Genomic DNA, 14,301 nt, shown 5'->3' with positions numbered 1-14,301 from the left:
GGCCTTACGGATATGTTGATGATCCATGATTACAAAGCTGATAAAGCCTTTGAAACCAGACTCTTTCTTTCCCTCTCGATTCCATCCATACCCCGAACCTGAACCTGAAATCTGAATGATCTGGAATTAAATATGATCCATTTTAAGATTGGATTTGAGTCTTGGTTCTTTGTGCCTTTAGTATAGGTCTCAAAATGTGGTATATCTGACCATAACTCTCAATCAGATACTAATCCACCTTCAATAAGGGATGGTCTCCCATCTGATGTGGGAAAGTATCCTTCCTTCTGTTGTAACTTCCCTGATCCATGTTTTGATAATTTCTTTGGAAAATATGACAAGTTACTATAAAGAATATATGTAGAACTAGTGTGATGAGACTAACCATTTAGATGGCATCCACACCTTTGTGGGCATTAATTTGAACACAGGAGCAAAACGTATTTTCCATGTGATATGTGACCTGTTGAGAAGCCTCAACCTTGTTTATATGGAAAATTTCAGTACAAATTTCACCATAAGCAGAAATGTTCTCTTTGTAAGTTACTAGTACTTTTAGCACCTCTAGAGATAGCAGACAACAAAGCCACGAAAACTTATTTGATTTATTAATGCCTAGTAACATGTCACAGAATCCTTCTAAACAACAAATGAGAGAGAGAGAGAGATCCATAAGAAACATGTTTTTTTTTTGGAAGTAACATACAAATATTTCTGGACAATGTGTTGTGCCTCAGTTGAACTTGCAAAATTCCCAATAGATTTTGGATGTCTTTCTGCAAATGAAACAGGGTCATAGAGCAATTAGATGAAACATATATTTCCTTATGAAGAAAATGATATTAGCAGAAGCAGAATTTTTTGAAACCTCGATCTTAAGTGGAGATGTGGTGGGGGCATATCTCTCCACAACCTTTCCATTTTTGTCTACAAGAAACTTCGTGAAGTTCCACTTAATGCTATCCTCAAATATCCCACCTTTCTGTGATTTTAGGAGCTTGTAGATTGGGGCTGTATTCTTACCATTCACCTCAACCTAATAAAGTCAGAATACATAAATTAAGAACAATGTCAATTCAAATTGAGGTCTAGGAATTATTCTTACCATTCACCTCAACCTAAAATATCCGGAAGACATAAATTAAGAACATTCCAAATCAAAGTGAGGTTTGGGGTTCTTCACATAGTATAGAGATAGATCAAACTTCCATTGTATTTCTCTTCCCGACAATACTTGCAGAAGCGAGGGAAGTTGACAGAAAGAAACTGTCCACCATGCCTGTGCTACTCATAAAAATCTTCTTGAGAGGGAGTAAAGTCCTTTCACCTAAGAGATCAATTACATCAGTTAACAACTCGAACTCAGAAATTGACATGCTGAACGATATGTGGTTATATGGGTTACTTCTTATCAAATAAAGCAGTATCTTAGCCTAGAAAATCTGTGGGTGGGAAAGCATCAAGTGGTGGATCCTGGATAGTTCCCTCCAAGTCCACCATATACACAGCACAAGAAGGAAGTTCCTGTCCTGTCCTGCACTTCATTAACTTTTTTCAATAGTATCTATATTTCATGAAGTAATTGCAGAAATAAAACACCCAGGGATATTGGAACAGGGAAAAAACTTTCTTCCACTCTTAAATATAACTTGGAAAAATTCCTAAGCCTCAAGAATTTCAACAAACCAAGGTCTTAGTGTGATGACCAAGAATCCTCAAACTGAGATAAGAATCTCATATTTCTAAACTTTGTGTATGATTTAAATAAGGACTCTGATGTTAATCCAAATATGTTTACAAATTAAAGGAACATAAGAATCTTTCTGCCATTCGATGAGTGATTTAGGAAGTAGTTCCTTTCATGCCCCTAGACAAGGTAGCCGTGGGAACAGTTGTCTTAATTTAGTTATCAAGTCATTCGTCATCATCAATGGTGAAGCTAAATCATGACAATCGCCAAACAAAAAACAAAAGATAAAAAAGGTTAACGCAGTTCAGACCCAAGCTTATATGAGAACTACAACTCTGTTGTTGTTTCATTCATCTAAAATACCTAATCAAAGATGGGGAATTCAGCTTTGAACATTGTGCAGGCAACTTCCTTGATCTCATCATTACTTCCAGGTTCTTGACCAGCGAACTGGTTGCAGGGAAATGCTAGGATCTCAAAGCCTACCAGAATGATGATAAACAATGTGACTACTCACTAACTAATTTTAAAAAACAAACAAATAAATAAGGCAGATTGGTAAGCAGACCTTGGTTCTTGTACTTTTCATACAAAATGTTCAGTTCCTGGTAGTTTGCATGAGTTAGACCACTACAAATACAGAAACAAGCAACCTAATAAGAAGCAGTGATTTAATATACGTAAGACTCCCAATGATTCAACAAGAAGAAACAAGTCTGAGCAAGGAGGACCGTCAAAATAAAAAAGGGCAGGGGGTCGACGGCGTGGGATGGAATCTCCGACTCCAAGTCAATGGAAGCATGGGAAGGGGCATTGCATGGTTCGTATACAGGGGCCCCACATGTTAGGAAGCAGAGAGCATGAGAAGGCGCATTATACTGACAGTGTCAGTGTGGTCATCAATTTTCCATAATTTTTTTAATCAAAATTCAAATTTTCAAGTAGCATACTTCGAATCATCAGACTTAACAGGATATCTTAAGTCAGTCAAAAATCAATTCTTTATTGATGAAAAAACTTGACCAGAATCATATGGTTCAGAAAGCATGCAAGACTTTGTTTCTTTTCTGGCCCTATACTGCATAATAATTGAGCAAGGATTTTGAACTAGTAAATCAAGTGTTCTGAGTTCAACAAAAACTGAGTAAGCCCTTCAACAAACATGTCTGGAGTCTCAAATGGATAATAGATCATGGCTGGACATGTTTTAGGGTACTAAATTTTCATTTTAAATGCTAGAAAACTTAATTATGTCATTAAAGCTTGTAAATTATGCAAAGCGGGGGTGGATGTAAGTAGAACCGAAGCATCTTCAATGCTTGTCTTAATGCCTCAGCCGAAGACATAGCTACAGCTATAATTAAATGACAGTTGGAACCACATAGTCTCAGTATAATTTCATCATTCTTAACAATCAAGGATCAGAGGATAAAATCTGCAATCATTTGAATCATCTAAAGCAGGAATACACTCATCAGCTCAGATAAATTTAAACTGTAGAGAGAGGCTTCTGAGATAATTCCATCCAAGTAATATTTAGCTAGCATAACAGTTACATATATTCAATTGAGAAAATACAGAAATTTGAAGACTTCCCCAAGGAGAAGAATTAGATATTATATGATAGCTAAATCAAGTATTTGTTGTCGTTGGATTAACAAAATACCACTTTGAATCAACATTGACTATCATAAGAACCTTTCCCTTGTAAGAGCTCATGCTGACATCATTGCCATGGATATCCTGCATTGAAGTTCAAGTACCAATTATAAGGGAAACAGGAAAAACAGACAAAAAAAATATAAGCAAGAAAAGGCAGGCTTCAATTGAAACTGTAAACAAAGTAGTAGAAGAAACCAAAAAGCAATCAATCACCTATGGAGAGAGAGAGAAACATGATTCAAAAGAAAACCAGTTGACCCATGTCTGTACAGGCAGTAAATCTTGTATAAACAGACTACAAAGCAGAAATAAAATATAGAAGCTTAATCTCAACATCTCCATTTAGAGGAAAACCAGATGCTGTAACCAAGACCAACCAAACCGGAAAATCCAAAAAAATACAACTGAAGCTAAATTAGTATAGGAAGCCATATACCTCGATAGTGAAATCGCAAATGGATTTGGGAATTTCTTCTGCCGTGTTCTGAAGAGAATCAGATGGGCTCCGATAGAAGAAGAAGAAGAAGAAGTAAGCAACACCAAAGATGAGAACAGACGACCAAATAGTGGATCTATGCATATATAGACTCCACAAACCAATCGAGGAAACCCCTTAAATCTATTGAACCTATTAGAGTAAGAAATAATTTATTGAAGATCCTTACAAGATTAGGTCTGCCATTACAATATTATAATTAGGGTTTGAAAGGCCTTAATTTTGTTCAGCTAATCAGAAATTGCCCAACAAGAGAACATGTGGAATTGTGGATCAAGTGACGGTGAACTGTAAAGTGTGAACGCCATTTTTCCAGACTGTCAGAAGTCAACCATATCCCAGAATTATATAGTTGGAGAAATTACTATAACTCCCCTATTCTTATTCTATATTTCCTGATAATTCTCCATCTTAAGCTTTGTTTCTGATTCCCCCAAAACTGAACTTTTACCTTACCTAGTTACCTCTACTCTACTCCCCTCTTTCTTTTTCTTTTTTTTTTTTTTTTTTTTGGAGAGGGATAAGAATGCTAGCAAGATATCAGGTATGCTAGCAAGTTGAGAACCGTTGAATTTAATTAATTTAATTCCAACCATTGGATTTGCATATAACTTTATAGGGGAGAGTGACCTGAGTCTGCTAAAATACACTAGTAAACCCTGACAGATACTATACTTGGTGTTGGGAAATTAAAATACATACTCTATAAAAAAGAGCACTCCTTGCAATATCACTTTCAATTTCAGTTGTAGATTTAATTTGGAAAGTGATCTCAACAGTATTTTGAATCTGATCTTGTTTTCTTCTCAAATCAGAAACTCCCATTAAGAACATTGTGCTGAAACAAGAGCTCCCCCTGTTAACCTTCATCTGAAACAGAACTCCCGCTATGAACCTTCATCTGAAACCAGAAGTGAAGCTGATTCATGTGTTTTTCTGAAATCAGAACTCCCACTGAGATTGAGATCTAAGAGAGAAAACCTATTGAGAACCCTCGACTTAGAGAGTTTCTAAAAAAAAAAGGGAAACCTTTGCTTCAGATCTAGCGGGAATACTAGAGATCGATTGATAAACTAATATCAAAATCCATTACCTACCTTCTCAAGCCTTATTATTGATTCGAACGAATTTAGGACAAAGAACCAAAATCACTTCAGAGAATTAAAAAAAGAAAATAAAAATCCAAAGTCTAAACAGAAAATTAAAGTTTTTTTTGAACGGCAACAACCGGAATCAGTGATGTTTTCTTTGAACGGCAGCAACAGAGGCAATCCAAGTTGTAGATGACTAGAGAAAGGGATGAAGGGGCTCCGTTGCTCATCTGTTGCTCTGGCTATGATGAAGAGAGAGAGGGAGAGAGAGAGAGTCAGTGGAGGCTCACATGTCAGTTTTTTTTTTTGGTAAAGTCGACATGTCAAGTCATAGTATGTATAAAGTATGGAAGGGTTGTATTTGTATTGTATTATAATAGATTAAATAGAAGGCATAGATTCAGCTACCATAATTTGACGATCAATATTCGCTAGTATACCTAATACCTAAGTATCCTGCTAGTATTCTTGTCCTTTTCCTTATTTAAAATTCGAATTAGAAATGTAAGAGGTACAAGTATTATGGATGCACAAACCTATGCTGTTGCCTATTTAAACTTGATCAGGCCAGAGTACGCGTAAGAGATATGCATGTTGTCCAAATTGGTCGTGATATGGTTTGTTGAGCCAAAATCTGAGAGCCAGACTTTACTTTCATTTGGATGAGATAGGTAGGCAACATAATTGGCCGTAGGAGCAGCAATGCATCCATTATAATAAGCATGATTATAGCGTTGGCGGCAATCAAGGGTGGACTGCCCCATGCCATTGCAGATCTAGCAATGGGCATTAGGATGCTGATGATATTGGCCAAGAGAAGAATAATCCTAATTTTTAGAGTGGCGACCATATGAATTTCAGCCACCATTGCGGTTATTTCTACCTCGGCCATTATAACGGCCTCATGTATTCCAGTGTCAATGACCACAAGATTTTATACCACGAGAGTCATCAGTGGTGGCATGGTGAAGTTGGCGCTAGGAGAGGAGGTATCAACATTCAACTATTGTCCTTAAGACGGATCTCTTAGGTTAACAGCAATACCTCAAAGGTCTTGGTAGGTGACGGGAACATCACGAGTTGAGATGGAGGTTACAAAAGATGCATATTCAGTCCCAACCCATTCAATATATGGAGGCAAAGGTCTTCATAAGAAAACAATTGACTAGCAACAGATAATTGATCCATTATGGTCTTGATTTTGAGTGTGGATAGCCTCCATAAGAGAGGCAATTAGCTAGCACATGAGCAATTTTTTTTTTTTTTTTTTGATAGGTAGGGAGAAGAAGTAGATAACAGTCAGGAGACTCGAACTCAAGATCTCCTCGTGAGCATGGGCATTTTACGCACCACAACTCACCAACTGCGCTACACAGGTGTTGTTAGCACATGAGCAACTGGTCTTGGCAAACCCAGGCTTGGTATGCTAGATTCAAAACAATAGCAGCAGAAGAGTCTTCGATTGTAGCAGCAGAGCCTGCAAGTGTGGCAGGTGGCAGATGAAGGAGCCATTGATAAGGCTATAAACATCATAGCTTTTGAGCAACGGTATGAGTTGCTAACGCCACAGAAGGTAGTTCACGCAATTGAACTTAATTGAAATAAAATTGTTGAATGAAGAAGGGAAAATGCTGCTAGGGTGAGCAGGTATTAGAATATTATACCCAACCAATGAGGGGCAGAGCAGAACGGATTCCGTTGTCAATATGGCGGTCAAAAGCCCAAGTTTTTAGGATAAGACTTGGTAAATTAGGGATGTCAGCTAGTTAAAATCAGGTCTAGCTTAGGCAATAATGTACAACTTAGTCTGCAAACTTTTAGGCCCAGTCGAAGATGCAGTATCTAATATGTTTATTGAATATGAAATGGGCCTCTGGCACTATAACAAGAGAAAGCTCAGCCCACATAAGTTCAAATATTTATTTTTGGGGGATTTACTATCACTTCCCTACACTTGGCCTATATTTATTAAAATTCTTCCTTTTTTTTTTTTTCATATTCCTCTGCTTTTTTATTTTTACATCTCTTTCTCTCCCCTGCTCTTTTTAAATATCCAAATTACCCCTCCTTTTCACCTGCAACCTATTACACTTTTTTCAAATTGACTGGTTCAAACTTTGAGTTCCTCTGGTTTAATGATCTCCTTGCCCACCAAAAAAGGACAAAAACAAAATAAAAATAAAAGAAGATGAGGAAGTGCAAGAGAGCATGGTGCCCGCAATTCAAAATACAGATAAGTAAGAGGCATTCTAAATCTCTACTAAAACAAAAAGCAGAAATGGAGCGAGAAGACCCACCAGATCCAATAAACGAAAGATCCACAACAGTACTTTGAGCTCCCACCTCCACCTCAAATTAAAGGGAAGACCCGAAACTGTACAGGCAATGTCATGTGTTGTCAGAATAACATCCCATGCGATTATTTAGTCACGAAAATCTTATGATAAACACCATATTAGATGATCAAATCAGGCACCGAAAAACATGAATCAGACGATCATGCATCCCAATGGAAAACGTTTATCCAATCCAAAATAGAGAACTCCAGAGATCTAATGGGAGAATGAAGCATTATCTCCCAAAATCTCATTTGAGACTAGATCCCTCAAACCAATTCAAATGGCCAAAAAAGGGATAATAATTAGAAAAAATAACATAAGATTGAGTAACCAATCTTCCAGGCATAGGTCATCCAATTAAATTCCTCTGTACTCTTCACTGGTATAGGTTTGAACCAGTCAATTTGAAAAAAAATGTAATATATTACAGATGAAAATGAGGGGTAATCTGGGTATTTAAAAAAAGTAGGGAAGAAAGAGATGTAAAAATCAAAATAGAAAAAAAGTAAAAGATAGAGGAGTTTTAATATATATATAGGTCCAGTGTAAGGGCGTGATAGTAAATTTCCCTTTATTTTTTTTTGTTAGAAAGTTCAGATATTTACATAGCATAATTATCACACCCTGTTCACACAGAACTGGACCGGTGATCGAGTTAACTCCGGTTAACCCAAACCTGTCAGGATCATCTGATACAGTATCCACCACAGCATACCCACATCTAAGATAAACGTTCAAAAGTTCAGCGGAAGACTTAATTTACCTGTAAATATCTCCAACATACTTGCTACCCAAATTGTAGTGTATAACTAAGTACATGTGGGCCCGCAGGCATGATATTTACACACAAAAATAATAATTTACGTATCAAGTACACAAAAAGGGGATCATCAAAAGAATCAAAAGGTAAAATCATGTACGACGTCAATACTGCGGTCCCACAGCACAACCCTCGCACGTGCAATCAGCATCATGCCCATACTCCTCGGGGACCCACCAATCCTCATCGGGAAACTCAATTGTGGGGCTCGACCCCTGATCTGTAGGCGGGTGACCTGCAAAATCATCTAAAAGAGGTGCACACGAGGGATGAGCTCACTAGCTCAGTAAATGAAAAGAAGGACCACACAACAATCACATCCATATGCACTATATGCTATGCAATTCATTGTAAATCTTATCCACCTAAACAACATTACTAAGTCTTTGGTTTTATGCTACTACAACTACAGTGCGAGTATGCCCCGGGTACGAGCAACGAACTCCATCCCGCGATACGCCCATAGGGTTGTCGGAGAAGGCCCACCGTGAGTACTCAGAAAAGTAAAGCATGTCGACCACCGGCTCTCAACATAAAAGTAAATGACAGAAAAGTAAAGGTGTTGACTTCAGCAATTTAAAAGCAGTACGATTGGCCCTCTTGAATATGCCACTGAGGTTACCGACTGTCCTAATGACCAGTCGGGCGTATGTCTAACCGCCACAGTGACCCGATAATCACGACCACTACTTCCCCCTAAGTGATAATCCAACACCCCAACCCCTGTTGGGAAGGTTCGTAGTACGGGAAAATGATAATCCTAAACCGCATGCTCCTATATGACATAGTACGATTGCATAGTATCACTGCGTCCCATTCCATGGGCCACCAATGCACTCGTTTCCAAGTCGACTGCGGCGTCTAGTCTAATAATGCATCATGCACAGTGATCCAACCATTCATCACATAAGCACATCAATCATTCAGCATTGAGAATGTAAAACACAACACACATATCATAATCATATGAGGATGACTAATCTACACATAATTTGCATGATGACATGGCTAGTCTAGATACAATTGAATGATGCAAAACAAGCCCTAAAATAAAGTCAAACGTCCTCTGCCCACTTACCTGTTGTGTACAAAGACTCACGCCCTGTACGGGTGAGATCCGGCTCGAGAAACGTAAGTTTCTAGTGAACCTATCATAAGTGAATGGGGTTAGTATTTCACCACCTTGGGGTTAAAACTAACAAGATTTGATGGTTAAATCATGTTTAAAACCATAAAAGAAGGTTGCCCGTCCGTTTTGGGTCCATTCGGACACAAAAAACATGTTGGGGCCCCCATGGGTGGGCCGGACAGCCCACCTGTCTTCTCAGGTGGGCAGGCTGACCCGTCGATCTTCTCAGGCGGGCAAGTCAGCCCACCGGTGGAAATCGAGGGGCCTGCCCTCTCAGGCGGGCCGATCGGCCCGCCGATTCTCACCCACCGATGGGAATTGAGGGTCTGCCCTCTCAGGCGGGTGCCCTCAGGCGGGCTAGTCGGCCTATCGGTCCTCACCCACCTGAGGGGGCAAAAATTTACCTTCTTCCTTGAAACTTTTTTCAACCTTGGGGAAACCAAATGGGGCTTTTTCAATCACATTTTCCACATATCTAAGGTCTTATAAGATGATTCTAACCTAGATCTAAGTTAGATTTAAGGATTGAAAAACCATCTTACCTTCTTTGCTCAAGAACTCTTTCAAAACCCCAAAATCACTTCTTAGCTCAAGAAATCACCAATACTTCTCAAATCTTGTAAACACTTCTTCAAATCCTTCAAAATCAACACATAGACCATCTATTAAACCTTAGATTCATCATCTCAAGTGGGATTTACAAGATCTCAAGGAGCTCTACCCAAATCAAGGGTTTCACTTGGGTTTGGTGAAATTTAAGAAGCATAGCCTTTGCTCACCTTCAATCGTAGATCTCGTGTAGGGGATCACTCTTCCGGCGTCGGAATAGGAAGATCAAACCTTGGCATCGCTCAAAGTCATTCCTTCCTCCTCTTTCTTCCCCTTTCTTCTTCTTCGTTCTCTTTTCTTCCCTTCTTTTCTCTCTCCTCTTTACTCTTCTCACCAACCCCTTTAATGTAATAAATGAGAAAAGGAGGAACACAATAAATGCTATTTATACTTTAAAATATCTAGTAACCACATGGGTGGGTCACTCAGGTGGGCGGATGCGCCCGCCTGTGACCGCCCACCTGAGGGTCAAAACTTAGCCAACAAGTGGGATTTTGATGGAATTCGACTCTCGGCATAAGGTATATTATACTTATACACTTTAGGATATGGCTACATACCAGCATTACCCATACATGACCTTATGATATGCATATGTGCACAGCTTGGGTACATCCGTCTCCTCTGGCACTGACTCGAACTTGTCTGGCCAACCTGTGTTCAAAGTCACCCTTGCCATCATGGTCCATAAGGAACCCGCCTTAACCCTCTCTGGTTCGGGTCCTGCATGGTTAAACCGGGTCAACCGTACAATTAAACCGGGTTTTAAAAGTAGGGTATCACAATAATAGACTTGTAACCAAGAGGAAGACCCAAACTAAGATAAATCCTCAATAAATCCATATAAAAGAGGAAAACAAACGTCACAGCAGAGATATGTAATCAGAAGAACTAAAGATCGATGACAATAAATCTTTATCTATATCTCTTAGACATAAGAGAGAGAGAGAGAGAGAGAGAGAGAGGTTATGCAACAGGGGATTTATTGAAGAGGGCTTGGAACTTCTCCATTTCCTTCAATGGAAAATCCACTAAAATGTTCACCCCATCACCACTGGTAGGCCCCTCAATGTCTGGGAAGAACACTATAATGTTCTTCCTGTGGTGGACCACAGGACAATTGTACTTGGGTCTTCCCCAAGGGTAGTTCGCGTTAGAGAACCCTAATTTCCACCATGATGATATGAGGATATCACTATATGGGACCCTCTTACTCAATTCTCCACAATCAATAGCAGATTTAATGTACTCATCACTCATTCTTGTGGCTCTCTCTGAGACCAGCTCCACTACGCGGGCAATTGAAGCCACTTCTAGTTCCCTGATGGTCACCCTGGCATATGCGGCTACACTACAAGAAAACACATTTATGGCGATGGTAAAAAAATACTACCGTTGCCAAATATAATATATAGTGACCTTAAAATGGATAGTGTAGCCTAATACATTTATGGCGATTGTAAAATAATACTCGTCACCAAAACAAAATTTCAGCAACGAAAATAAAAATACCGTAGCAACATCATTTTATAATGATGTGTTAAATTTAAATGTTACAAAAAATTATTTAAGGCGACGGAATTTTTTAATACCGTAGTGAAATAATATCGTAGACAACGGTAAATTTTTTACCGTTGCCTCATATCCTATGCTCAATCAAAAATAATTTGATTTATAACAATGATAGAAATTATGCCGTCACAAAATATAACCATTTATATTTGGCAACGGTAAAATCACTACCATAGCCAGTCATTGATTTTAGGCAATTGCAATTTTATTCCCGTCGCCAACTAACACCAAAATCATTTAGGAATTTTAGATGCAGGAAAGGTTTTTTAATTTACTTATGCTTTTGGTTTTCCCGGCTTCCTTTTCCCGCACAAACCTGCTTCTATAGTATTTCTCTCTCTCAAAACCTCGTGAATCTAATTTAATTTAAAAAAAAAAAATTAATCCATTTTTAGTGAAATTCCAAGTCTCTTTCTCTTGAAAAAAAAAAAGAAAAAGAAAAAGAAAAGAAAACAAAGTCTCCCTCTCTCACGTCTCTCCTCTACCTTGAGCCCCTCTCTCTCACGTCTCTCCTCTAGACTAAAACCGCCCCTCTTTCTCCTCTTCCCTCTCTCTCTCTCTCTCTCTCTCTCTCTCTCCTCACGGCTCAATTCTGCTCTAACCCCTCAATCCCTCTCTCTCTAGTCTCACCTCTGCCAGCGGTGACGTTACAGTGGTTGTGGGTGAGAAAGCAATCTAGGTACAACTTCTATCTTACCCCTTGCTTTACACTTCAGTTTTGTTAATTTTGATTGCTCTGTTTGTTGTTATTGTGCTCCCTAATAGATGAAAAGGAGGTAAATTTACTTTGATTTCCTTGTACATTTACTTTGGTTTCCTTGTACATTTACTTTGGTTAATTTCTTTTACTTGGATGTGGTGGGAGCATTGAGAGGTTGGAACTGGTCTGTGGTCCTATATATTACTTATCTACGCAGGACCATTAATGGCTTTAACAAGTATGAATTGCTTCCCATTAATATGTTTTGTCCTCATCAATTAAACAACAGTAACTACTCTCAAGATTAGTAAATGGTCCCTTAGCTTCTCCTCTGTCGTCTACCATTAACGCTCAAAGGGACAACTCCATTACAATTACAATGCAATACCCTCTGAAGCTTCCACTATATATTTTCTTCCTTTCCACTCAATTCTTTCTATTACCTTTTCATTCCACCACTAGTTAGTTAATGAACATACAAGAATATATATACAGATTGAGGCCATGAAAGACAGGGATATCTAGATAAATTTCTAACAGACACGCATGAAATCAGAAGGGTTTGATTTGATCTGATCATCGTCGTCGTCATCTATAAAAAACATGTTAGATGATTGGGATTATTAGCTATGATTTATTTAGTTAGGGTAGTTCAAGGTTGAACAGACAAAGAAATAGAGGTGAATATCAGTAGAAGACTGTATACTTGGGAAGGAGATAACATGGAAATCACTCACCAACAAATCTTCCTCTCTTAATTAGCTTATAGATTATGAAGTATAGGATGAAAAAGCAAGGTAGATAACTAACAACTGAAAGGAAAACAACAAAACAAAGAGGAGGTAATTAAGTAAAATTAAGTATGAACTATTCAATCAAACAAAGATATTGAGTTCCAAAATTTCAAAGAGGAAGGCTATGTCGATGGATGAACAGCTAGAGTGTGGTAAATGAAACTATAAAAGGAGAAGTGGTGAAGAAGGCATACCTTACCATGAAACACCATAGCTGCTAGCACTGGAGAACTGAACTTTGAGTCACCTGACACTGAGACGCTTGTGAGAGGTTGGAGACTCGTGGCCCTGATTTATAGATAAATTCTGAGATTATTAGCTAGCTATTGCTAACGTTTGTGCGATGTTTCCTGTCTATCTGCTACATTCCACCTCTATCTCCAGAAACTTTTGAAGCCTTTAACCCCCGGATTGTTAAAAAGGCCACGCATGTGAGGCCTGTAGCAACAACCCCCTCGCACATCTCTCTCTCTCTCTCTCTCTCTCTCTCTCTCTCTCTCATATGAAGTCTAGTGGAAACCAAAACCTGATTTCACATGTTATTGAGTTAATGTTTGTTACTTAAAAAATAAATGAATAATGGATATGCTAACATGCAAATGCATTAAATTACAGAAATGCTAGTTTAGGCATCAAGTATAAGATTTAATCATTTTTAAATCATAGGCACTATAGTTATTAAAGTAATCCTCTTTAGCTTTCTACATTTATGTCAACATGATTGCTTCATCAATTGAATTCAGTAAACATGCTCATGGATAATAGTTCTTTAATTTCTAGCTCTTGTTAATTAACCTTTATTTTATCACTATCCCATTATGCTATTGGTACTAGTTACAAGACAATAGAACTTCTCTATGTTTTTTGTTTTTTACTATGAAGCAGATCATAACAAGTATTCCTAAATCTTGGGTTAATGAAATTTTGAGAACCAAAAAAAAAAACTTTACTAGGTGTTATTCATTTAAAGAGAAAAGGAGGGAAAACCGTTTCTCAAATGCTGCCAACAGCCTTAGCCCTCTGCAAGTCCACTTGACTTGACACTATATGGGTACATAAGAAAGAATAGTTATAAAAAAAGGTTAGTTCTTAGTGGGAATGTTTGTGTTATCAATGAGTTTGGTTCCCTCATGAAATAAAAAGAAAATAAATAAAAGGAGAAGTAACTAAGTTATGGATTTATTTTAACATATTCTTGTTTCATTCGCCAATCATATGAATTTCAAATGGGCTTCAGCTCAGGAACCCCTGATTTAAAATTGAAATTGAAATAGATAAGAACATGAGAATTGAGTATTTTTATTCAATAGCTGAAGAATTGATAGTATTCATACATTATCTAATATGAAATCTTTCACTTAGATATATATTATAAAACTTTCATGCTTAATAGAAAAAA

General features: G+C 38.0%; 2 protein-coding genes across 4 annotated transcripts; both read right to left on the bottom strand.

Moving 5' to 3' along the window:
- Positions 1 to 571: 571 nt before the first annotated feature.
- Positions 572 to 4,334, bottom strand: LOC122067695 (probable glutathione peroxidase 2). 3 transcript variants are annotated; one of them, XM_042631539.1, is made up of 6 exons: positions 3,789 to 4,334; positions 3,357 to 3,433; positions 2,259 to 2,320; positions 1,209 to 1,327; positions 869 to 1,036; positions 572 to 776 (listed from the first exon to the last, which is right to left on the bottom strand). In XM_042631539.1, the coding sequence occupies exons 1-6, from the start codon at positions 3,930 to 3,932 to the stop codon at positions 627 to 629; spliced, it is 720 nt and encodes a 239-aa protein (XP_042487473.1). In that variant the 5' UTR covers positions 3,933 to 4,334; the 3' UTR covers positions 572 to 626. The 3 variants fall into 3 exon arrangements, 1 of the variants encoding a protein (XP_042487473.1); XR_006136815.1 differs by adding an exon at positions 3,566 to 3,616 and having other exon boundaries at positions 869 to 2,320; positions 3,789 to 3,929; XR_006136816.1 differs by lacking the exon at positions 2,259 to 2,320 and adding an exon at positions 3,566 to 3,616 and having other exon boundaries at positions 869 to 1,327; positions 3,789 to 3,929.
- A 6,468-nt stretch (positions 4,335 to 10,802) lies between these two features.
- Positions 10,803 to 11,187, bottom strand: LOC122067696 (fatty alcohol:caffeoyl-CoA acyltransferase-like; the record flags this gene model as incomplete). Its single annotated transcript, XM_042631540.1, has 1 exon — positions 10,803 to 11,187. A coding segment is annotated over one exon (385 nt), but the record flags the coding sequence as incomplete, so codon positions are not given.
- Between the last annotated feature and the right edge of the window lie 3,114 nt (positions 11,188 to 14,301).

The sequence above is a fragment of the Macadamia integrifolia genome, unplaced genomic scaffold (assembly GCF_013358625.1).
Source record: "Macadamia integrifolia cultivar HAES 741 unplaced genomic scaffold, SCU_Mint_v3 scaffold3063, whole genome shotgun sequence".
NCBI classification, from domain to species: Eukaryota; Viridiplantae; Streptophyta; class Magnoliopsida; order Proteales; family Proteaceae; genus Macadamia; species Macadamia integrifolia.
The sequence above is the reverse complement of the archived record's forward strand: the minus strand, read 5'-3'. Positions and strand labels throughout refer to the sequence as shown.

Bases quoted from the DNA above. Each gene is read 5' to 3' on its own strand.
- LOC122067695 (XM_042631539.1), bottom strand. From the start codon at position 3,932: ATGCATAGATCCACTATTTGGTCGTCTGTTCTCATCTTTGGTGTTGCT. The intron at 3,434-3,788 runs GTATATGGCTTC...ACTTCAATGCAG, and splicing joins TTTGCGATTTCACTATCGAG to GATATCCATGGCAATGATGT. The intron at 777-868 runs GTTTCAAAAAAT...TTTCATTTGCAG, and splicing joins CATCTCCACTTAAGATCGAG to AAAGACATCCAAAATCTATT.